The 21,836-nt window shown below is 55.5% G+C and overlaps 1 protein-coding gene across 1 annotated transcript; it reads left to right on the forward strand.

Moving 5' to 3' along the window:
- Positions 1-13: 13 nt before the first annotated feature.
- Positions 14-21,711, forward strand: DDX54 (DEAD-box helicase 54). Its single transcript, XM_069081644.1, has 20 exons — positions 14-364; positions 2,893-3,022; positions 4,074-4,144; positions 5,882-6,070; positions 6,983-7,032; positions 8,681-8,722; positions 8,825-8,920; positions 9,546-9,667; positions 9,888-9,949; positions 10,474-10,605; positions 11,222-11,432; positions 12,051-12,185; positions 14,360-14,587; positions 14,677-14,750; positions 16,087-16,275; positions 17,495-17,682; positions 17,760-17,873; positions 17,960-18,064; positions 18,369-18,481; positions 21,082-21,711. The coding sequence occupies exons 1-20, from the start codon at positions 14-16 to the stop codon at positions 21,330-21,332; spliced, it is 2,853 nt and encodes a 950-aa protein (XP_068937745.1). The 3' UTR covers positions 21,333-21,711.
- Positions 21,712-21,836: the final 125 nt, after the last annotated feature.

The raw sequence follows: 21,836 nt of genomic DNA on the forward strand, positions 1-21,836 counted from the left end.
GAAGGCGAGGAGGATGGCCCCAGACGGGGTCCGTCGGGGGCGCGAGCTCGGGACCCCGCCCCTCCGGAGGGAGGGGCCGTGGGGGGCGCGGCTCCGCCGGTACCGCCTCCCCCGGCTCTTGGTACGGCCCGGCGTGGAGAGACCGCCCCCAGCGCACGCCTGCGCCTGCCGCCGAGGCCTCGTGGCCCTGCCGCGCGCCCGCTCGCGACCCACATCAGCCATGATCACGGCCAAGGCCAAGGGCTCCAGGAGCGGCCGGGGCCACGGCTCACACCGAGGCCCGCGCCAGGCCCGCGGCGGCGACATGAGTGATGGAGACTTCGAGATCCAGCTCGAAGGCGGCGGGGACGCCCCGGCGCAGAAGGTGAGGAGCGCGGCGGGAGCGGGGGACCTGAGGACCTGCCCCGGCCCGGGAGTGAACGGGCCGCGCCGCGCGCCGGGGCCCCAGTGCGCCCGGCCGGGCCAGGATCGGAACCCCGGGCCACCTTCGCTTCCTCTTCGGACCCTCATTGGCCACTTCCCGGTGACGAGGCGGGGTCATTGTCCCCTCCAACCAATCAGAAGCAGCCGCTCGGATCCGCGTGGTCCCCTTTCCTCTGGCGGGGGAGGGGAGTAATGGCTTTATCTGCTGCGAAGCGGAAGCGGGGGGCGGGGCCTGATCTGCTGGTGGCTAGAATCCCGAGCCCCTTGGGGTGCCTTCAGGGTGCTGGCGCCTCACACCTGTTGGCTTATGGGGGGGGGGGACCGGACCTCTGGTTTCATTGCTAGGCTGGGGACCTCCCAGGGAGCATAGTCCCTCTATCTTCTCGGGAAGCAGCTTCCTAAAGCGCGCAGAGCGTTTTCATGCCCATGCTTGCAGTTCTCCCCCACCCGGGCCTCGGGCCTCCTCCGGTCCCAGGTGCCCTCTAATGCGCCTGCCTTCCCTCTGAGGTCATCTGCAATCTTCGGCTCGCGGGCTGTCTCCTTGAGCGCAGGGGACTGGCTTTTGCTTCTTTTTGCGTCCTCACCCCGTAGCGCCACTGTCAGAGGCAGAACTTGAACCCAGGTTTTCTAGGGCGCCACTCATGTAGCGCTTAGGGTTTACAAAGTGTTTCCACTACAGCCCTGTGAGGTAGACTTTGCCTGGCATTTTAAGGTTTATTCATTTTGTCCTTAGTGGATAGAGCCATGGGTCTGGAATCAGGAAGACCTGAGAAGCCTAGTAGCGCTGTGACCCTGGGTGAGTCACTGTACTGCGTCTGCCTCCGTTTCCTCATCAGCAAAATGGGGATAATAATAGCATTTACCTTTCAAGGTTGTAGTGAGAATGAAATGAATTAATAACCATAAACCTTTGGTGAAACACAAATTCCTGCTCCTTGTCTTTCTGTCCTCCCAGCATCTCTGGAAGGTGGGCTGGGCAGGAATAATTGTCCCTGTCTAGACGGAGGCTTCTTAAACTTTTTCCACTTGGGGCCCCTTCAGCACTTCTTAAACTGAGTCAGGACTGCATATGGAACCCAGGTTAAACCCACAGGTTAAGAAGCACTGGTCTAGACAGATGAGGAAACCGAGGCTTGGAAAGTTTAAGTGACTTGCCCATGGCTGCACAGAAGGGTGTAGGAGCAGAACTGAGACCTGAATGCAGGCCTTTTGACTCCACATCAAGGGCCTTTTCCATCATCTTGTGTTTGCTGCCCCTCTCTAGAGAATATGGTCCAGTTGGTGCCCTCCAAGAGCTTTAAAGTCAACTTGCAGAGACCCTCAGTCGCCCTACCGGGAGAAAATTCTGGGTGCTAAATGAACATAGAGTGTTCCAGGGGTATAGAGTTGGAATGTCGCTGAGCCGAGCCTTTAAAGACAGAATTTTGATGGGGGGGGGGGGTGCCGTGTCCTTTCAGGTGAAAAAGGGAGAATTTTATCCAGTAAACATTTATTAAGAGTTTACCCTGAGTCCCAGGCTCAGACCCTAAGGTCTGGGGATACAATTGCTAAAGTGAGACAGTCTCTGTCCTTGAGAAGTTTGCATTCAGTCAGCAAGCTTTTTTTTTTTGAGGAGGAAGGCAAGGCAGTTGGGGTTAAGAAACTTACCCAAGGTCACACAGTAAGTAAGTGTGTCAGTTGTCTGAGGCTGGAATTGAACTCAGGTCTTCCTGACTCCAGTGCTCTATTCACTGCGCCACGTAGCTGCCCCTCGCAAGTATTTTTTTTAAGCTCCTGCTATAGGCCAGGCATTGGAAATACCAAGATGAAGAATGAAATAATCCCCTTTCCACAAAGAGCTTACATTTTAATGGATCAAACAGCGAGTGTCCTCATGTAGGTATGTATGTATGTGCATAAGCTCAGGGTGCAGACATGGGTGTAGGAAGTTCCAGTGAGGACACTCCTTCCCCAGGTCAGCCCACCAGTGTGAGTCAGAAGGAGGATTTGAGCCTAGACCCTCCTGACTTCAAGTAGGGCTCTCCATCTCCTAAGCCTCTGTGTGCACACAGAAGAACTATAGCTATTTAAGGTAGTTGGGGAGGGAGGGAAGGAATCAGGATTCTGCCATGGGCTGTTGTAGGGTTAGTGAAAACACCAGTGTGCCAAGAGCAGAGGGTTTGCTGGAAAGGACTCGAAGAAAAAGTTGGGAGGATGCAATGCCTTGCTCATGGCTACCCAATCACTATTGATTTGAGAGCCTTGAATGCCAAGCGCAGGAGTCTGTCCTTCATCCTATAGGCAGGCTCCTGAGCCGGGGTGGACCTCCATGGAAGATGAATGTGCAGGCTGGCATCCACAGAGCGGTCCGCCCCCGCTCCCTAGCTCCTCCCCTGTCCAGCCAGCCAGAGCTGACCCTCTCTGATATCTGTGGGCCATGTGGGTCTCTGAGTGGTCCTGGGTGACCCCGTCTCTTGCTCCCCACCACAGCTGGGTCCCAGTAAGCCCCTGCCCACCTTCCCTGCTTTGGAGGCTGCCTCAGATGTTGAGCCTGACACCCAGGAGATGGTTCGTGCCCAAAACAAGAAGAAGAAAAAGTCTGGAGGCTTCCAGTCCATGGGTGAGTTTGCTGTAGAGCCTCAGGGAGTCCCAGCCTGGGCGGCTCTTTGTGAGTTGTGAGCAGTGCTGCCCAGGGGCCTCCTTCATCAGGGAGATTATCAGGTGTGTATCCAGCGCCTCTGCTGGCCCCTGGTGGCATCCAGAGAGGCCGAGGATGGGCACTGCCCTCCAGGAGCTCCCGCTCGAGGTAAGTTGGTAGGATTCACATGTGCTGCTATTGGGGACCAATGAAGATTCAGTCTGTTTAGTGTGAGCTGTGTGTATAATGGGGTGAAAAGGTGTCAGTGGTGAGGGAGGGTGTCGGGGGTGCAGGAGCTCACCTGGGCCTTGAAGAACCCAAGTTTCACTTGCCCAGGACAAGGGGAACGCATAATTGGAATAGCCTGTGGGAGTGTGTGTGAGTGTGTGTGTGTGTGTGTGTGTGTGTGTGAACATGTGGGTGAATATGATCATGTGTGCATATGTCTGTATGAGAATCATCACAGATGTGTGTGTGCAGGTGAATGTGTGTATGAGCATGTGTGTGAATGTGTATGAGTGTGAATATGATCGTGTGTCTGCACATGAGTAATCATATGTGTGAGCATTGTGTGAGGGTATAGTTGTGAGTGGGTATGTGTCTGTATGAGTGTGATGCCAGATGTGTATGTCTGTGAGAATGAGTGTGAGTATGAATGTATGTGGCTGTGTGAGTGATCGTGTGTGAGCATGTTTGTGAGTGTGTGTGGGCAAAGACTATGGGGTGAGGTGCTGGGTCTCATTTTGCCAGTGACGTGGGCACCTGGGAGGGCCTGCCGAGGGTGGCCTGACAGGTTGACATCGTGGGCAGGATTTGAGCCAGGTCCGCCCAGCTCTGAGGCCAGCTCGGTACCCACTGTACCCCCACTATCTCTTAGGTAACAAAATGAACACCAGCATAAAGTGGGGTATAAAACAATGGGGAGCGTGGCCATCCCCGCCCTGGAGGGGAGGCTCGAGGTGGGGACCTGGGAAATGAGGGCCTGGTTCCTGCCCCAGTCCTGGCATTTGATGAGCTTTGTTGTCTCTCCTAGGCTTGAGCTACCCCGTCTTCAAAGGCATCATGAAGAAGGGCTACAAGGTACCCACACCCATCCAGAGGAAGGTGAGACACCGGCTCCTTGTGTCCCCCCCACCCACCCACCACGGCCCCTGGCCCAGCTTGTTGTCTCCATTTTTAGAAGGAAATAAGGGATTCTTTGGACTCAGTTCCCTTTAAAATGGGAAGAAGAATAGGACTGGCCCCTTGCTTTCACTGATCTAGGGAACCTCACCAGTGAGGAAGGACATGCTCTCTCCCAATGCAGGTCAGAGATGCCTAGAGCTCAGAGAGGAGAAGTTGGGTCAGAGGCAGGACTAGAACCCAGGGCTTTCTGATTTCATGGCCAGCTCTCTATCCACTGACTCTCACTGCTGGCCTTTAAGACAACCTATTCTATGTCCATCCTCTTTTTGTTTACTTTAAAAGCCTTTTATATCTGTCCTTTCTCCTTCTTGTCCCCAAAACGGCTCTTTGGAGGACGCTGGGCCTACTAAACAATTTTTACCTATGGAGAAACCAAGGCCAGACTTACCAGTGTCCAGCATCAGGTCAGTAGCACAGCCAGGGCTAGAACCAGGCTCTCTGGACTCTTTAACTGGATTTGTGCTTTTATTGCCAGAGGGAGTTCCCAGTGAAGAGCCCCCTCCCCAGGACAGACCAGCACCTGCTCTGAACTCTCTAGTCTTAAAGGGTTTTCTGACACACTGGATGGCTAAGTGACTTGTCCGGGGTCATACAGACAGTGGGTATCAGAAATGTGACTGAATCCAGCCCTTCCCGACTCTGAGACAGGCTCTGTATCCACTACACAGGGGCATCCAGGTTGGGCCCCACCCCACAAGGCCTCTGCTGACTCCTATTCCTGGGCCTTTTTTACTCTCCATCAGGACTGCCCAGTGACTTGAGTCAACTGTCTGGTGAGGGGGACACCAGTCTTCACTCTGAAGACCTAATGAGTGCAGGCCAGACTTGAGCCCAGATGAAGCCCCTGTTTGCCAGCCTCTGCCTTGGCACCAAGGAGTGATCGAAAGAATAATAATTCTCACTTCAAATTCTCTTCCCCACTTCACATAGGAGATTCCCAGGGGAAGACACTTAGTCAAGGCCTCTCAGCACCTGCACTGAGATTTACTGTGTTAAGAGATGCCCCAGGCACTGAGGGTTCAGAGACTGACCACTTTTTGCAGTTGGTCAGTGTCAGAGGTAGCACTTGAACCTGGGTCTTTCTGTTTGCAGAGCTGGTTCTGTCTCCAAGCAGTCAGTCAGTCAGTCACAGCATTTCCTAAGTGCCTCTGCTGCCCTCTGTGTTACATTACGGTGTCTGTGGAGTGGGTAGCACACACTTACCCACTGCTTTCTTTCCAGCTGGCCCAAGAGAGACAGAAGGCAAATGTTCTCTTATCCCATCTGTCAGATGGGCATAACTGCAGCATCTGCCTCTCACAGGCTTGTTGATAATGTATGAGGCCTCAGAGGCTCTAGACACGGGCACTGAGATGACAGGCCTTTTAGAACAGCTCCAGTCCAGGGCTCACAGAATCACAGGCTGGAGAGATGGAAGGACCTCAGCAGCCAGCTGGTCCAGCCCACTCAACCGTCCGGCCCCTGCGTGAAGTCTTCTGGGCTTGAGGACTCACTCTTCTACCAGCCCGTTCTCTAGCCAGTGCTTTCCACATCACATCTCTGTCTCTCGTCCCCACTTCAGTCCCATTCCAAGGCTGTCCCTGAGGGGGAGGAAGGTGGTAGGAACAAAGGTGGAATCTGTTCTTTGCCTTTGAACCCTTGCATTCTGCCCTGCAGACCATCCCAGTGATTCTGGATGGCAAGGATGTGGTGGCCATGGCCCGAACGGGCAGTGGAAAGACAGCCTGCTTCCTCATTCCCATGTTTGAGAAACTCAAGGCCCACAGTGCCCAGACAGGTGCCCGTGCCCTCATCCTCTCACCCACCCGGGAGCTGGCCCTGCAGACCATGAAGTTCACCAAGGAGGTGAGCAGGGGCTTGATGGGTGGGTCTAGAGGGGTGGGGTTCTTCACCTTTTGTGTATCCTGGACCCCTTGGGCAGTCGGGCGGGGTCTGTGGACCCCTGCTAAGAATCATGGTTTTAAATACATAAAATAAGGCACGTGAGATTACAGAGGAAGCCAGTTACAGACAATTCTTGCTTTAAGTAAGTGCAAATCTCACCATAAAGAGGTTTTTATGTGATGTGAATTTGCCAGAGAATGTAGGGGGAAGGAGAGGGAGGGCAGGGAGGGGCTATAAGCCCACAGAGGGAGGAGGTTGGAGACAGAGAAGTGAGAGCAGAAGGAGAAACACGCCCCAGCCTGGGCCAGCCATGTGGGGCCTGACCGGAACAGAGAGGAGGAACAGGCAGGGGACAGGTGTATGAGACACGGACACAGACAGGAGAAGAGGGGCAGCATGGTAGGGCTGGGGCAGAGCAGAGGCCTCCTCCCTGGGCTCTGGGGGTCTCAAGCCAAGCCCCCAACCTGCCAGTGGCACTGGCGATGCTAGTCTCTCCACGTCTATTCTACTTTCACTTGGAGGGTTCTTTTTTGGGGGGAGGTGAGGTTAGTTTATTTCTGGTGGGGGAGGGAGGCTGAGGGGCAGGAGCAGGGGGAGAGAGCACAGGATTGCACAGTAAAGTTAACAGGGTTTATTGGAATGTCGATTTCTTTCAGAATTCTTTAGATAAAGTTGAATTTACATAAAGCAAGAACTGTCTGTATGGTGAAGCATAATTATCAACATAAAAAAGCCCATTCGTGGGCCCTGGGTGGAGGCTGCTGGCCTAGGGGACCATGCCTCCTAGGGGCAGGGCTGGGGGGTGGTAGAAGGAGGATCCGGAGGCAGAGATGGGCGGGCCTGGCTTCACCTTCTGTTTCCTTTGCTCCACAGCTGGGCAAATTCACCGGCCTGAAGACAGCCCTTATCCTTGGGGGAGACAAGTAAGAGCTTCTTCAGACGTCCCCCAGTAATGACCTTGCTATCCTTTGTTTACACATGTCCTTCGATTCCAAACACATTCCTGTGTCCTTGTCACCGCACCCTCTCTGCCTTCCGTGTCACCAAGAGCCACAGCTCAGCAAAGCTCACAGCTTTGTAGAGACTGACTGGCAGTATAGTGTCCTACCCCACAGACCCCTGCCTCAGGGGCTTTCTGTTCTCTAAGAGAGGCCTCGTGGCGGATAGAGTGCTGGATTTGGAGTCATGAAGGCCGGCATTCAAACTCATCTCTGCCTCGTAGCTCACTGCATGACCAGGGTGAAACACTCAGCCAGTGAAACACCCAGCTGCAGACCACCCATTAACAGATGGCTTGTAGAAGGGGCTCCCACCCCTATGAAAGCACAGGCCTTTGATGTGTTTGTATTTCCACATCTGTGATCTCCCCCCAATCCTCAGAATGTTTGTGAGGCTGCCGTAGGTATAATTTCCATTCTTGCAGATGAGGAAACTGAGCCCCCCCATAGACATTTGCCTGAGTTCACATAGTGAGCCAGGACCAGCAGCTCCCATTGTTCTAACATGATTGCAGAGCCAGACTTAGTGCTGGGGTTTCTTGCTTCTGGGCCCATGCTTTTTTCCTCTTGTGTCTTGTTGCTACTGACAACCCAGGGTTCTTGTGGTCACATCCAGCTTTGTCCCTGTTGGCCCAAAGCCCCCCTCCCTCAGAGTGTCTCTGTTACTGACAGGGCCTTGTGCCTTGGGGGTATTTTGATACCAAAAGCTATCACACCTGCCTTCTCTGTTAGCTGCATTCCTTTTCTGCCTCCCCAGAACATCAGAATTGTCCCTTTCTTGTGGCTTCATCTGCCCTGAGTTCTGGTTTTGGCAGATTGTCTCAGCAATGTTCTCTTTGGAAGGCTGGCATCAAGCTCCCCCTCACCCCTAACTCCCATAGCAGCAGGAAGCAGGGTGTGTCCCACCCAGCCCAGGGGTCAGCAGAACTTGGTCTGGTTCAGTAGCCCCGAGTAGCCGATCCTGTCAAAGGGGCTGGAACAATAGCTCTTCCCTTGGGCCCCTGGGACTCAGACAAGACCCCAGTGAACTTGGTACTTGTAGGGCAGATGGGTGCCCACAGTGGTACTTGAAGGATCAGCAAGTACTTGGACATGTAAGACCTTGTGTGCCCCTCCCTGCACACTGTGGTAAGGCTGGTGAGGCCCACAGGCATGCAGCTGGCTGCTGTCAGCGAGGCCCATGGGCATGTAGCCGGCTGCTGTCACCCAGGCCCGGCCTCCCTGATTCCAGATCCATGACCTTGGTGACTCAGTGGAACCTGCATATGTTTTAGCCTGCCCTCTTGGGACACATTTATTCTATGCCCAAGGTCTTTATCAGGTTGTTGAGGCCTGGGCTTCAGAAGTATAGGATTGAAACCAAGGACTAGAAGGGACCCCAAAGGTCCCCTGTTTCAATCCTTTGATTTTACCTATGAGGAGTAAGCATTGAAATCAGGATTCGAACCCAGGACCTTAGCACGAGAACCACTTCTCTTCCCAGGGTATGTGGCCCCAGGGGATCCCAAATCAAGGTAGGTGCTATGTGCCCTTCCTGGCATGACCCAGAGACTCCTTTTTCTCTTCTCTACAGGATGGAGGACCAGTTTGCAGCACTTCATGAGAACCCAGATATGTGAGTGCAGAGGGGTGACATCTTTGAGTCTGTAGTTGGGAGTGGGAGGGGACGGGGGCCATTGAAGTCCAGAGGGTGATGGAGGGGGCCGTCCTGTTGCAGAATCATCGCCACCCCTGGGCGCCTGATGCACGTGGCCGTGGAGATGAACCTCAAGCTGCAGAGTGTGCAGTATGCTGTCTTTGATGAGGCAGACAGGTGAGACGAGGTTCCTGGAAATGAGACAGAGATGTCTGCCCCCCCCCCCCCCGACCTCGTGTGGTAGCTGGCAGGGAGGATTGTTTATTCCCATTTTCATGAGGAGGAAAATGAAGTGAGCTGGCCAGGGTTTCTTAGCTACTCCTAAAAGCCCAGGCGTCCTTCCCGATCCCCAAACCCCCTGGTGTGACTATATCACTCATAGGTGAGATGGCAGGAGATGCTGAATGTCAGAGCCACAGTCAGGAAGACCTGAGTGCAAATCCTACCTCAGCCACCATTGTGACCCCAGACGGGGCATCCGGCCTCCCTCAGCCTCATTTTCCTCCTTTGTAAAAACAGGACGATCCTAGCACCTGCCTCCGGGGGTCGGTGAGGATCAGATGAGAGTGTGTGCAGCACCTAGGCCAGGGCTGGACGTCGGGTGTGGCCGCCACATTTCTGTGTTGAGCCTCTATATACTAAGGATGTGTGTTGGCCCTCTGAGAGTGGGACTGCTCCCTCCTCTGGCCCAGGACAGGGCCAAGCGCTTAATTAATGCCTGTAGTTGATAAGCTAGCACACCTGTGATCTCCCTGAGTGCCGGAGGCAGGCCTCCTCATTCTCTCTGCCCCTCTTGTCCCAGGCTCTTTGAAATGGGCTTTGCGGAGCAGCTGCAGGACATCATTGGCCGCCTCCCCGAGGACCACCAGACCGTGCTTTTTTCCGCCACGCTGCCTAAACTGCTTGTGGAGTTTGCCCGAGCTGGTGAGTGACCCACATGCCCATGTACCCCATCTTCGCCCTGGACTCTCCTTGTTTGGACCCTCCTTTGGGGGGCAGGAGCCAGTGGGAAAAGGAGGCCCCTGGCTGGGTGTCCTCACCTGAGGACATGGTGTGACCTGCTGAACACCCTCCCTGCCCCATCCTTCTGCAGCTTCCTCCCCGCCCCCATCATCTCCCATTCTCACTCCCTGACCTCCCCCAGGCCTCACGGAGCCAGTGCTGATCCGTCTCGACGTAGACACCAAACTCAACGAGCAGTTGAAGGTGAGGTCCTCACATCTGCCCATTGCCTCTTAAGCTCCACTCTGGACCCCTGGGGCTTCCTCTGGGTGTCTGCAGGGAAGAACAGAGACACAGGGGCTTCCCATGGTGGGAAAGAGGCCCAGTCTAGGCCCACAGATGGAAGGAACCATCAGTCAGTCCTTAATATGACTTGAGTGCTAGATAATTTACATTATTTTCATGTCCTTTAGCTTGAGGTCATATGCTATAATAGATGGGAAACTTGAACCTGGGAGACCTGGGTTCAGCTGCTGCCTGTGACATGTGTTGGCTGGTGACCCTGGGCAAGTCACTTAACCTTTAGTGCCCTGGACAAGTCCAAGCCACAGAGAAGAGGCTGGCCTGCACAGGCTTCTCCCTGTCTCCTCTGACCCTCACAGTCTCAGCCACACGGGGTTTTATGTCCTTTATCCAAAGAGGAGACTGAGGGTCAGGGAGGGAGCTCACCTGCCAAGGCTGCTTTGGGGGCGGTGCCTCCCCCGCTCTCACACCCTTTCCCCTCTCAGATGGCCTTCTTCCACATCCGGGAGGACGACAAGCCTGCCATGCTCCTCCATCTCCTGCGCAACGTGGTCCGGCCCCAGGACCAGACTGTGGTCTTTGTGGCCACCAAGCACCAGGCTGAGTACCTCAAAGAGGTGAGCGGGCCGGAGGCCGGAAAGAGATGCCCTCCTGGGCTCACCTGGACAGCACCACCAGGGGGCGCGCCCCCCCCTGCTCTGCAGAGCCGATGTCGGCATGCCTGGGCATGGAGGGGGGGGCAACATATGTGTGTGCACACATGTGTGCGTGTCACCTGCAGACATGGCTTGTGGGCGTGATTGCCACACATACAGGGTTCAAACAGGAACGTGTCTCTTAGGTGAACACAGATGTGCCCAATACTGTGCGTTTCCTGCATAAATGTGTTCATGCCACAGGCCTGCTCTTATACGTCCTACATGAATGTGTATGTGTCATGTATGTAGCCTGCACTGTCACACGTGTATGCGTGCATGCACGCCTGTACCTTGACATAGTTTCTGATCTGTGACTATTGTATGCCTCCCCAGTCCCTCCCACCCCTAGCTGAAAGTAAGCTCCCTGAGGGCAGGAACTGTCTCACTTGGGTGTTCATTCCCCTAGCACAGTTCCTGGTCCATAACAGGTATTTAGTGAATGTTGGTTGGTTTCTGGGGGGTTTGGGTGGGAGATGGGTTTGGTCGCATCCCTGTCTCCAGCCAGCCCCCCCATCTTTCTCTCCCCCTACCTCAGCTGCTGACCATCCAGGGCGTATGCTGCACCCACATCTACAGCTCCCTGGACCAGACTGCACGGAAGATCAACCTGGCCAAATTTGTCCACAGCAAATGCTCAGCCCTCATTGTCACTGACGTGGCTGCCCGGGGCCTGGACATCCCACTGCTGGACAATGTGATCAACTACAACTTCCCTGCCAAAAGCAAGCTCTTCCTGCATCGAGTGGGTGAGTGCTAGCCCTGATAACCCAGTCCTCCCCCTCCCCCATGGTCTGCGTTCTAAGCACCTCTGACACTCCCTGTTCCGAGGCCCCTCCCAGCCCTGACACCCCCTGTTCTGAGGTCCCTCCCAGCTCTGACATCCCCTGTTCTCAGGCATCTCCCAGCTCTGACATCCCCTGCTCCGAGGCCCCTCCCAGCCCTGACATCCCCTTCTCTGAGGCCCCTCCCAGCCCTGACATCCCCTGTTCTCAGGCATCTCCCAGCTCTGACATCCCCTGTTCTAAGGCCCTTCCCAGCCCTGACCTTCTGTATTCTCAGGTCCCTCCCAGCTCTGATGTTTTATATTCTAAAGGCCTGCTGGAGAGTCAAGGTTACCACCAGGGTAGCCAAGGGACTTACTAAGACTGGTGGAACCTCTGATTCATAACCTCTTAACTTTGCCAAAACGCAGCCTTTTTTATCGTCCTCTAGCCCCATGAAACCTCACAGCAGAAATCATCATCCCCGTTGTACAGATGGGAAGCCGAGGTGACTTCCCACAGCCATGCAGTGTGGATTCAGACAGCTGACTTCCTGGCCGTGGGCCCCCTCATCATGATTTCCCCTTTGTGTCCTCCCTGCAGGGCGTGTGGCCCGAGCGGGCCGAAGTGGCACGGCTTATTCCTTGGTGGCCCCCGATGAGGTTCCTTACGTCTTTGACCTTCACCTCTTCTTGGGCCGCCCGCTCACCCTTGCCATCCCCGACGAAAAGCCCTCAGGTAGCTTAAGCTGGAGCCTGGGGAAGATGCTGGCATCCCGGAGTGGGGAAGGAGATCTGTGTCCCTGTCCCTGGAGGACTCAGGATGGGACTGGGAAGGAAGCACCCCGGCAGGAGAATGGGGCCTTTGTTGACTTCTTTGTGGGGAAATTCAGAACATTGGAGGACAAAGGCGCCTTTCTTCTGTTGGGACTCTCAAGGCCATACAAGGCCCTCCCAGGTGGTTAGCGCTCGAGGCTTTACAAAGCCCTGTGGTGAGGAGGCCGCATGGTGAGGCTGAGCCGTGGCCCCGGAAGGAGCTTGTTATTCAGCTTGGGGCCAGCGAACGCCATGCTGGGGTGTTTGGTCTCAGTCCTAGGGGTGCTGGGGAGCCACGGAAGGTGTTTTTGAGCTGGAGATAGATGTGATAATAAGCCTGAGAGATAGACTGTGCTCGTGGATAGAGCTGACCCTGGGTCAGGAAGACCTGGGTTCTAGTCCCACACTGGTTGTGTGTCCCTGGGCAAGTCACTGAAGTCAGCGACCCAGTCAGCTCTTAAGACTCTGCGTTGTAGAGCAGGTGTGCTCTTCTGGGGAGTTCTGTACACTGGTGCCATCCCAGCTGTGGGACCTCAGCAGACCAAGACATTGTTAGCCAATGCTTGGTGAGTGCCTCCATCTTGGGGGAGGTCCCGATTGCTCTACCTTCCTCCCCATCCTGAGCCCCCCATGGGCCCCCTCCCCCATGCCCCAGCTTTTCAGCCTTCCCCCATTGCAGGGTCAGCCCTCTGAAGGTAGAGACTGTCCTTTTGTGGTCCCAGGTCCTAGCTCGATGCTTGGCATACAGTAAGCGCTTAATAAACGCTTGTTTTGCTTCATTGCTTTCTAGCATTTATTAAGTGCTTCCTGGTGCTTTACAAATGTGATCTCCTTTGATCCTCATAGCACCCTGGGAGGGAGGTGCTGTGTAGTTCTCATTTTACAGATGAGGATACTGAGGCAGACAGGTGTTGTGATCTACCCAGGGTCACCCAGCTAGTAAGTGGCTGAGACATTTGAACTCAGGTGTTCCTGATTCCAAATCCACTGCACCACATACAGCCAGCGTAGAGAGGGAAGACCGACTCCCATAATGTACCTGCTAGTCTCTGTGTCCAGCAAGTTACCTTCACTCCCTCCCCAACCCTGGGCTGCTCTGCCAGGGTTCACAGCATGGGGGGCCTGCCTCTGGGCACCTCCTTGCCCCCCCCCCCCAGAGAAATCAAGGGCTATGGAGGTCTAAGAATACAACGTAACCATAGACTTAGGAGCTAGAAGCCACCCTGGCTTCATCAGGCGCTTACTGTGTGCAGGCAGGGAGCTGAGAGCTGGGGCTGCCTGTGTGAGGGGGAAGCAGGCCAGCCTGGACCCCTCCCCAGAGATGGAGGCCTCGGGGAAGGCAGGGAGGGAGCATCCTCCTAGACCTCAGAGGAGACTGAGGCCCCCAGAGAGCGGGGGGTGCGGCCAATGCCTCAGTTGCTAGCAGCCTCCAGCCAAGGATTCCTTCCATCGGAGATGCCCACGACGGCAGACGTCCGCGAGGCGCCAGCTGTGTGCTTGAGGCGAGATAGGGACCTGCTCTCAAGGAGCTTATGCTGTAATGGGGGAATGCGGTGCAGAGGGCACGGGGCCGCCATGCAGAAGCTGCAGTCACTGGGACCAGGAAAGGCCTGCTGTGGGGTTAATTAGTGCCAAGCAGCAGGGATCATAGCCAGTGATTCTGCAGAGCTTTAAGATTTGCGAGATGCTTTGCAGACATCTCACCCAGTCCTCATAACAACCCCAGGAGGGGGTGCTTTTATTGTCCCCATTGTGCAGTGGGGGAAACTGAGACAGTGATGAAGTGATTTGTCCAGGGTCATATAGATTAGCACATGTCTGGGGCAAGATTCGAACTCAGGTCTTTGGTCCATCAGTGTAGTATAATATATAAGGCACTAGGATTGAAGTTCCAATCTGGGTTCCAGTCCTACCTCACACTATTACTAAGTGACCTTGGACAGATCACTTCCCCTCTGCCTCATTTTCCTCATCAATAAAATGAAGGTGTCGTATCTGACAGCCTCTTGGCTCCATTCCAGCTCTGGGAGTTGGAGAAGAGGAGCCTGGGGGGTGGGACGGTTGGGGATGAGTCTACTCAGTCCTGGGTCTCTCCAGATGCCTGTCTGGATGGCGTGCTGGGCCGCGTGCCTCGGAGCGTGGTGGATGACGAGGAGTGCCGCCTGATCACGGACCATGATGTCTCCTCGGAGCTCCAGAGTCTGCGACGGGTAGCCGGAAACGCCCACAAGCAGTACCTCCGTTCTCGGCCGGGGCCCTCCCCTGAGTCGATCAAGAGGGCCAAGGACCTGGACCCCACTCTCCTGGGCCTGCACCCCCTCTTCAGTGAGTTCCCCTCATGTTCCCTGGGGAAGAGGGAGCCCTAGGCTGGGCAGGACGGGCTCTGCTGATGGACTTTCTCTGCCTGCCTCTAGGCTCCCAATTCGAGGACAAGGAGCTGGAAAGGATGAAACTCGTGGACAGCATCAAGAACTACCGGTCCCGGGCTGTAAGTGCAGATGGCTCAGGCAGGCTGGGGGGCCTGGGGGCCCAAGGCTCAGAGGGCTCCAGGATGGGTGTAGACACAGAACTTGGCTGCCGTTTGCTGCTGTCCAGATGTCACAAGCCTTGTCCCATAGACATTTTCTTTAAAATGATTATTGAAAGATTAACCGTGATCAGTCCAGCCCCCAGAAGCGACTCAGCAGCTCATCTCAGTGCCTCGAGTGTCCCCCAGCTTTTCAGCCCATTCTTTCTCAGCCTTTTGTTCATTTCAGGCTCAGAAGCTCTTAGGTTCACAGCTAGCAAGGGTTTTAGAGGCCATGAAGTCCAGCCCATTTCACAAATGAGGAGACTGAGGCTCAGGGAAATCCTTGACCTGCCCAAGATCACACAGCTAGCGATTTTTACAGGACATCTGTTAATATATCTCTTGCCCCTGCCCCGGGAGCCTTTCCCAGTAGCAGATTAAAAAAAAAAACCACTTCAACAAAAGTAACAAATACATCACCCAAGAATAATAGTGTATGCAGCATTCTACACCTGTAGGCCCCCACCCCTCAGATTTTGAGTTAGAAGAGATCTTCAGGGCTGCACCTCCCTCCATTTTGAAGACAAGGAAACTGAGACACAGAGCTTTAGTGATGTCCTCAGTCATGTGACATAGAGTCTGCAGCAGGATTTGAACCCAGGCCCTTAGGACTCTAGGGCCACATCCCCTATGCCCAGTTTTCTCGGCTCTTCTCAGGGCCCAGACTTAGTCTTTAAACTTCCTCCATCGGGCGGCTAGGTGGCACAGTGAATAGAGCACCGGCCCTGGAGTCAGGAGGACCTGAGTTCATATCCAACCTCAGATGCTTAACACAAAAATCTAGCCGTGTGACCTTGGGTAAGTCACTTAACCCCAATTGCCCTCCAAAAAATAAACCAACTTCCTCCATGTTTGCCTCCATTTCATTTGTACATATGGGTGTTTTTGTGATTTTTGTCTCTTTAGGCAGCTTGGTGTATGTAATTCCTGGAGAGCTGGCCTTGGAGTCAGCGAGTCTGGCTTGAGGTCCCACGTCAGATACATCCTGGCTCTGTGAACCCCTCAGGGCCCCCCAGGCCGCTCTCTAAGACCATAATTAGTTAGTATTGGTTAAGGACCTACTATGTGCCAGGCACCGTGCTAAGTTGCACCGAGAAAAAGACCAATATTACTGTTGTAGCCATACGGAATCAATCATGGTGGCCTTCCCAGAGGAAATCAGTTTGAAGCAGTTCCCAAAAGGTGGCTGCCATCCCCATCCCAGCCCAGGAGGCCACAGCAGCACTAAAGGGTTTCTTCTCTTCCTTTTCCCTAGACCATCTTTGAGATCAATACCACCACCCGGGACCCGGGCAGCCAGGTGATGCGGGCCAAGCGGAAACGAGACCACAAGGCTATTGCCAAGTTCCAGCAGGGACAGCAGGCGCGACAACAGGCCCAGCCTGGCCCACCCCCCTCCACCCAGAAGAGCCAGGAGCCAGAGGAAGAGGAAGAGGAGGTCGAGGTGGGGAGCCCAGGTGTCCAGAGCCCCGAGGGTTTTACATGATGCGGGCTGGGAAGGGTGGGGAATAGGACAGCTGAGAGGGCTGGATTCGGACCCAGAAAATCTGAGTTCAAATTCAGCCTTACTCACTAGTTATGTGGCCCTGGGCAAGTCACAACCTCTGGCTGCCTCAGTTTCCTCTTCTGTAAAATGGGGATAAGAATAGCACTTGCCCCACAGTATTGTTGTCTTAGATAATGAGATAATGTCAGATCCTTTTTAAACCTTAAAGCACCATACAAATATTAGTTATCGTCATTAACATTATCAGGGCTGCACAGAGAGGGAGGCAGAACAGAATCGCCCCTCAGAACGTGTATGTAGAGTCCCAAAACATTGGACTTGAAGGGGCCTATGGGGAAAGGCTAATGAGCTGGGAGGGAAATGTAAACGTCCCTCCAGTCAGAGACAGCGTGTTATAAAGTGGAAAGAAGAGGCCAGCGCTTGGTGTCGGAAGAGGCCTGTGTTCAAATCCTGTTCTCATCCTTAACTAGCTGACTGAACACGTGTGAGGCCCTTGGCAGAAGGCAAGTCCTCCAATGGAGGACTGGAGGCCCTGGCCTCACCCTCAGCTCCTGGAGGGCTGCATGGAAGAGAGGGCACCCAGGGGGCCGGGAAGGATCCGTGTGACTTTGACAACAGGGAACAGGGTGTGGTTGGCCCACGTTAAGCACTAAAGTAATGCTCCCTCTGTCTATTATGTGTGTATGTCTTTGTCTGTCTATATATCTGTCCATCCATCCATTCATCATCCATCTATCCTATCCTCTCTCTCCCTTTCCATCCTTCTTTCTTCCCTCCCCTCTCTCTCTCCACCCACCCACCAGTTTGTGTCTTGAGGATCAGTGCACACCCAGCTTGTCTGGAAGAGGAGAGATGGGCGGGGGGGTGAGGCCAGGCTGGTAGTGGGGGGTCTGACCTCGCCCTGCCAGTGGTGAAGCAGAGGCCCAGGGAAGGTCACACAGGCAGTAGCAAAGCAAGGCCTAGTGCGCAGGCCTCTGTTCACGGCTTTCCTCGGTCCCCCAAGGCAGAGTCCTTGGACAGACAGACCAGGAACAGGGGTGACCCAGCAGCAGTGGGTACTAGTTTCTAAAAGGGCAGAGTTAAGCCAAGGTCAGGACAAACATCCTGAGCTGGGGAGCTGCTCAGCCGGTCAGCTTGGCTCCTCCCTCCTCCCCAGGAAGCATTCACAGAGGTGCTGGGCCGGAAGAGACGGCGGCCTGAGGCACCAGGCCAGAAGAGGGGGAAGGAGACCGCCAGGCATCGGCCCGAGGCACCCGGTCAGAAGAGGGGGAAGGAGACCGCTGGGCATCGAGATGAGGACTTCTACATTCCCTACCGGCCCAAAGACTTCGACAGCGAGCGGGGGTGAGGGGCGCTGCCAGGGACGGGAGGGGCCCGGCAGGGTCACGCCAATCCTTGACCATCACCTCTCCTCCTTCCAGCCTGAGCATTGGTGGTGAGGGCAGCGCATTCGAGCAGCAGGTGTCCAGCGCCGTCCTTGACCTCATGGGTGATGAGTCCCACAACCTGACCAAGGGCCGGCAGCTGCTGAAGTGGTAAGGATAGGACTGAGTGGAGGGGCTGGGCCAGGGCCCAGAGAACCTGCTCAGCTCCACCTCGCTCCCCCCTTTTACTCCTCCAGGGACCGTAAAAAGAAGCGGTTTGTGGGGAATACGGGCCAGGAGGACAAGAAGAAGATCAAGACAGAGAGTGGCAGATACATCAGCAGCTCCTACAAGAGAGACCTGTATCCTTTCCTCTTGGAGTGCGTGGGGGGTGGGGCCCTCAGTGCCTGCCCACCCATCTCCTGGGCTGGGCTCTCTCCTCCAGCTCCCTCTCCAGGGCCCCCCCAGGATTGAGGAATAGGGGGCCGGGCATCTGTGGCAGAGGGGAAGAGAATTGGATCTGGAGCCAGGGTTCTCCCTGGTGGCCTTCGCCCCCACCCCACCTCAGTTTCCTCATCTGAGGGCTTGGGCTAGCTGATACCTAAAGTCCCTCCCAGCTCCAAGCCTCTCTTTCCATCCTGTGACCTCCCTAACCACCAATCTCAGGTATCAGAAGTGGAAGCAGAAACACAAGATTGGAGATCGTGATTCAGAGGAGGAAGAGGGAGAGGGAGAGGGCAAGAGGCGGGGCTGGAATCACGGCCGAGGCCGAGGGAGAGGTGAGGGGGCGCTGACCTGCGGGGGGGGGGGGGGTGGCACCTCCTGGGAAGTAAGCTGAACGACCACTGCATCCACCCACCACGTTCTACAGGTGGGGAAACTGAGGCACTGTAGGGAAGTGACCTTAGTGACTATTGTGTCCACCCATACCTCATCTTACAGGGGGAAGCCGAGGCAGGGCCGGGTAGTGACCTTAGAAATCCCTGTGTCCACCTACCCCATCTGAGGGAAAGTAGGGAATGACTTGCCAGCGTCACCCAGTAAGAAAACCAGGACCTGAGACTAGAGAGCCCCAGTCTAGCGCTTTCTCCTCTAGAAGATGCTGCTCTACTTTGGAAAGCTGCCTCATGCCCTTTGGCCTTGGTCCTCTGTCCTCTTGTGCCTTGTCAGTGCTGGTGCCTCTGAGCCCCTGGGAACCTAGGGTGTCCCAACCCCCACCTTCCCCAGAATCAGTGTCTGGAGGAGCTTGGCGATGGCACCCAGCAGACTGGCTGGCAGCCGGCATCCGTGAGCGTGCCACCCACTCACTCAGACGTTTCCCCAGGAGCCAGTGTTGGCAGGGCCCCCAGAGGCCTGCCCCTCACCAGGGGGCTTCCTGCCCCTGCAGGGACCCGTCCAGGGGTGGGGAGCGCACAATCTTATTCCAGCTGTTGGGGCTGCGTGATGATTTGGTGCAGGGGGCACCTCGGCCTATGTTCATCCCCACCAGCCTAGCCCAAGGGCACAAGAGCGTGTGTGCCTACAGGTGGGCACAGGTGTGCACCGTCGCTTCTCTATCCGGGGCTCCCTGCTGTGTGCCAACCCCTTCTGTCCTTGTGTTGGCAGAGGGGAGTGAAGGGGCTCAAGGGCATAGTGAGACAGCCAGAGCTCCCGGCCTAGAGTCACCATTCTGGTCTCTCTGTGACCCCTGGCAAGTCACTTTCACTTCACAGCCTCAGTTTCCACATCTGTAAAGTGGGGATAACAGTAATCCCTATGCCCAGGGCTTATTGTGAGGGGAAGAGAGCTTTTCAGACCTTAAAATGCCCCAAGGGTGTCATTGCTTGTTACTGAGGTGTCCTCATGAACCCCCTCAGGGGTCTTAAGGCTCTGACCCCAGACCTCCTCCTTCCACCCAACAGCCACATGGAAACAATAGACCTTTATTTTGGCCTCATGTGTGTACATGTGTGCTGGGTTTCTGCCTCCCTCCTGACCATTCACCCCTTCCTCACTCCATGTCTGCTCACTCTAGGTCCTCTCCTTTGCACATACATGTCCGGCTTTGTTCCCAGGCTCCCCTTCTCTGCCTCCTCCCTCTGTCTCTCTTGACTGGGCCTCACATGTCTGCCCTTGTTTCTCTGTCCCCTTGTGTGTGTCTCCCTATCTCCCCATGTTTCTCCATCTCTCCTGCTCTGGGTTCCTTCACACCCTAAGCTTTTGGTTTCTATTTTTAATTCCTAGCAGGGGCTTGTGGAGGGGCTGCCTCTGGGCTGGGAGAGGGAGACGTGACAGGGAGCCTCTTCCATACTGGGGTGGGAGCAGCTCTGGCTCTCCCCTGGTGGGCTCCTCGTCTTTAAGCTGACAGTGACCTGTCAGGTGTGTGAGACCAGAGATGGGAATGCCAGGAGGGAGGCTGCCATCTGCAAGGGAATGGGCTTACCCCAGAACTAGGGACCAGCTGCTGTCCATCCACCAGCAAAAACCTTCCCATTGAAGTGGACTTAAACTGGTGCCAGGAATGATGGGAGTTAGGCAGAGGGAAGGCCTGGGAGATCCTGGAGAGGGAGCTGAGGGGTCTGGGCAGGGATGTCACTGTGAGATGCCCGTCTGGGGTGCGCCAGGGGCTGTCCCGAGGGGTCTAGCCTGTGCGCAAGATTACCAGGGGCCAGCTTGGAGCCAGGGTACTAATCTTGGGGCCCCTGGAGAGCTCTGCCTCTCTGTGCCTCCATTTCCTTACCTAGAAGAGTGCCATCCCACTGCCCTGCTTCTCAGGACCTTGTGTCCCTGGGTTCAGATCCTTCCCCATAACTGTGTCTGCCTTCTCTAAGCCCATTTGCTCATCTGTGAAATGGTGATAACAGCACCTCCCTCAGGGTTGTGGTAGTGGTTGTTATCCTTGACTTTATTTGCCAGAGTTCACCCTAGCAGGTGTTCATCTCCCTTGTGAGATGTATTTTGATGTATTTTGGGACCAGTGGGTTCATTGGGAGAATGGAGGAGAGAGGGCCGAGGATTGCCTGGGGTACCCCCATTGCACTCTCCCAGTCTGTGCTATCCTGGGTGCTCTGAGGGACTCTAGGGTCACAGATTTAGGGTGGAAAGGAGCTTTAAAGGGCATCTGGGCAACTCTCATTTTACAGATGAGGAAACTGAGGCACAGAGTGCCTGGTTAGGTGACTTGCTCATGGGTCACACAGCTAGTAAGTGTCTAAAGAATGACTGGAACGCAGAAGATTCACCCCACCTGCCATCCCTTCCCTGCAGCCTCAGTGCCCCCGGTGCTGATGGGGCCAGACTAAGCATGAAGGGCCCAAGTTCAGATTCCCAGCTCTGCTTTTCCCGCCCTGGTGACAGGTCAGGCTGTCCCGGTGACCCTCCTTTCCTGTGTCCCCCACAGGAGCATCAGCAGGCCAGACATCAGGGGCTGGCGGAACGTCGGGGGCCCACGGGCGCGTGCGCTCGGAGCTGAAGAACAAGCAGCAGATTCTGAAGCAGCGTCGGCGTGCTGAGAAACAGCGCTTCCTGCAGCGTGGGGGCCTCAAGCAGCTCTCTGCCCGCAACCGGCGCAGGGCCCAGGAGCTGCGGCAGAGCGCCTTCGGCCGGCGGCCTGGGAGCAACAGAAAGGGCAAGATGAGGAAGAAGATGTGATGCCTGCCACCCGCCAAGAATGGGATCCGCATCTCCCCGTGGGGCCCTGGGAGCCTCACTGACTGGAGCTGTGCGTGGCCTGGCCTCCTCCCAGGACTCCCACCTGAGACCTGACGGGGCAAGGCTGGCCTCTAAGGGCCCAGGCTGAATCTGGCCACTGCCCTCCAGCTCTGAAGGAGTTAACACTCTGGGCTTCCCCCTCCTCCCCAAGAGGAGAAACCTGTTCTTCCAGGCCCTGCTGCTCCTTCGTCCTGGAGGATGGGCACCATGCACACCCCCAGAGCAGACTCACCCAGAGATGGGCGATGGGGCAGGACTGGGGACAGGGGAGGCCTTACACACAACAGGTGCCTAATAAATCTGGAACCAGGTTGGTTAATTGTCCTGACTGAAGAGGTTAATGGCACATGTCTGAGACACACAGGGACATGACCAGATCCAGCAGGGCTCCTCACTGGTGGACACACCGATACACACATGCACGTGTGTCTGAGGACATGCGTG

The sequence above is a fragment of the Petaurus breviceps genome, unplaced genomic scaffold, assembly GCF_028583685.1.
Source record: "Petaurus breviceps papuanus isolate PSGF00001 unplaced genomic scaffold, PetGlider_PUasm1.0 99, whole genome shotgun sequence".
Taxonomy (NCBI): Eukaryota; Metazoa; Chordata; class Mammalia; order Diprotodontia; family Petauridae; genus Petaurus; species Petaurus breviceps.

Excerpts from the sequence above, each read along its gene's own strand:
- DDX54 (XM_069081644.1), top strand. The coding sequence starts at position 14 with ATGGCCCCAGACGGGGTCCGTCGGGGGCGCGAGCTCGGGACCCCGCCC. Across the intron at positions 14,588-14,676 it reads GGGCCTGCACCCCCTCTTCA|GCTCCCAATTCGAGGACAAG; the intron begins GTGAGTTCCCCT and ends GCCTGCCTCTAG. Across the intron at positions 16,276-17,494 it reads AAGAGGAAGAGGAGGTCGAG|GAAGCATTCACAGAGGTGCT; the intron begins GTGGGGAGCCCA and ends CCTCCTCCCCAG.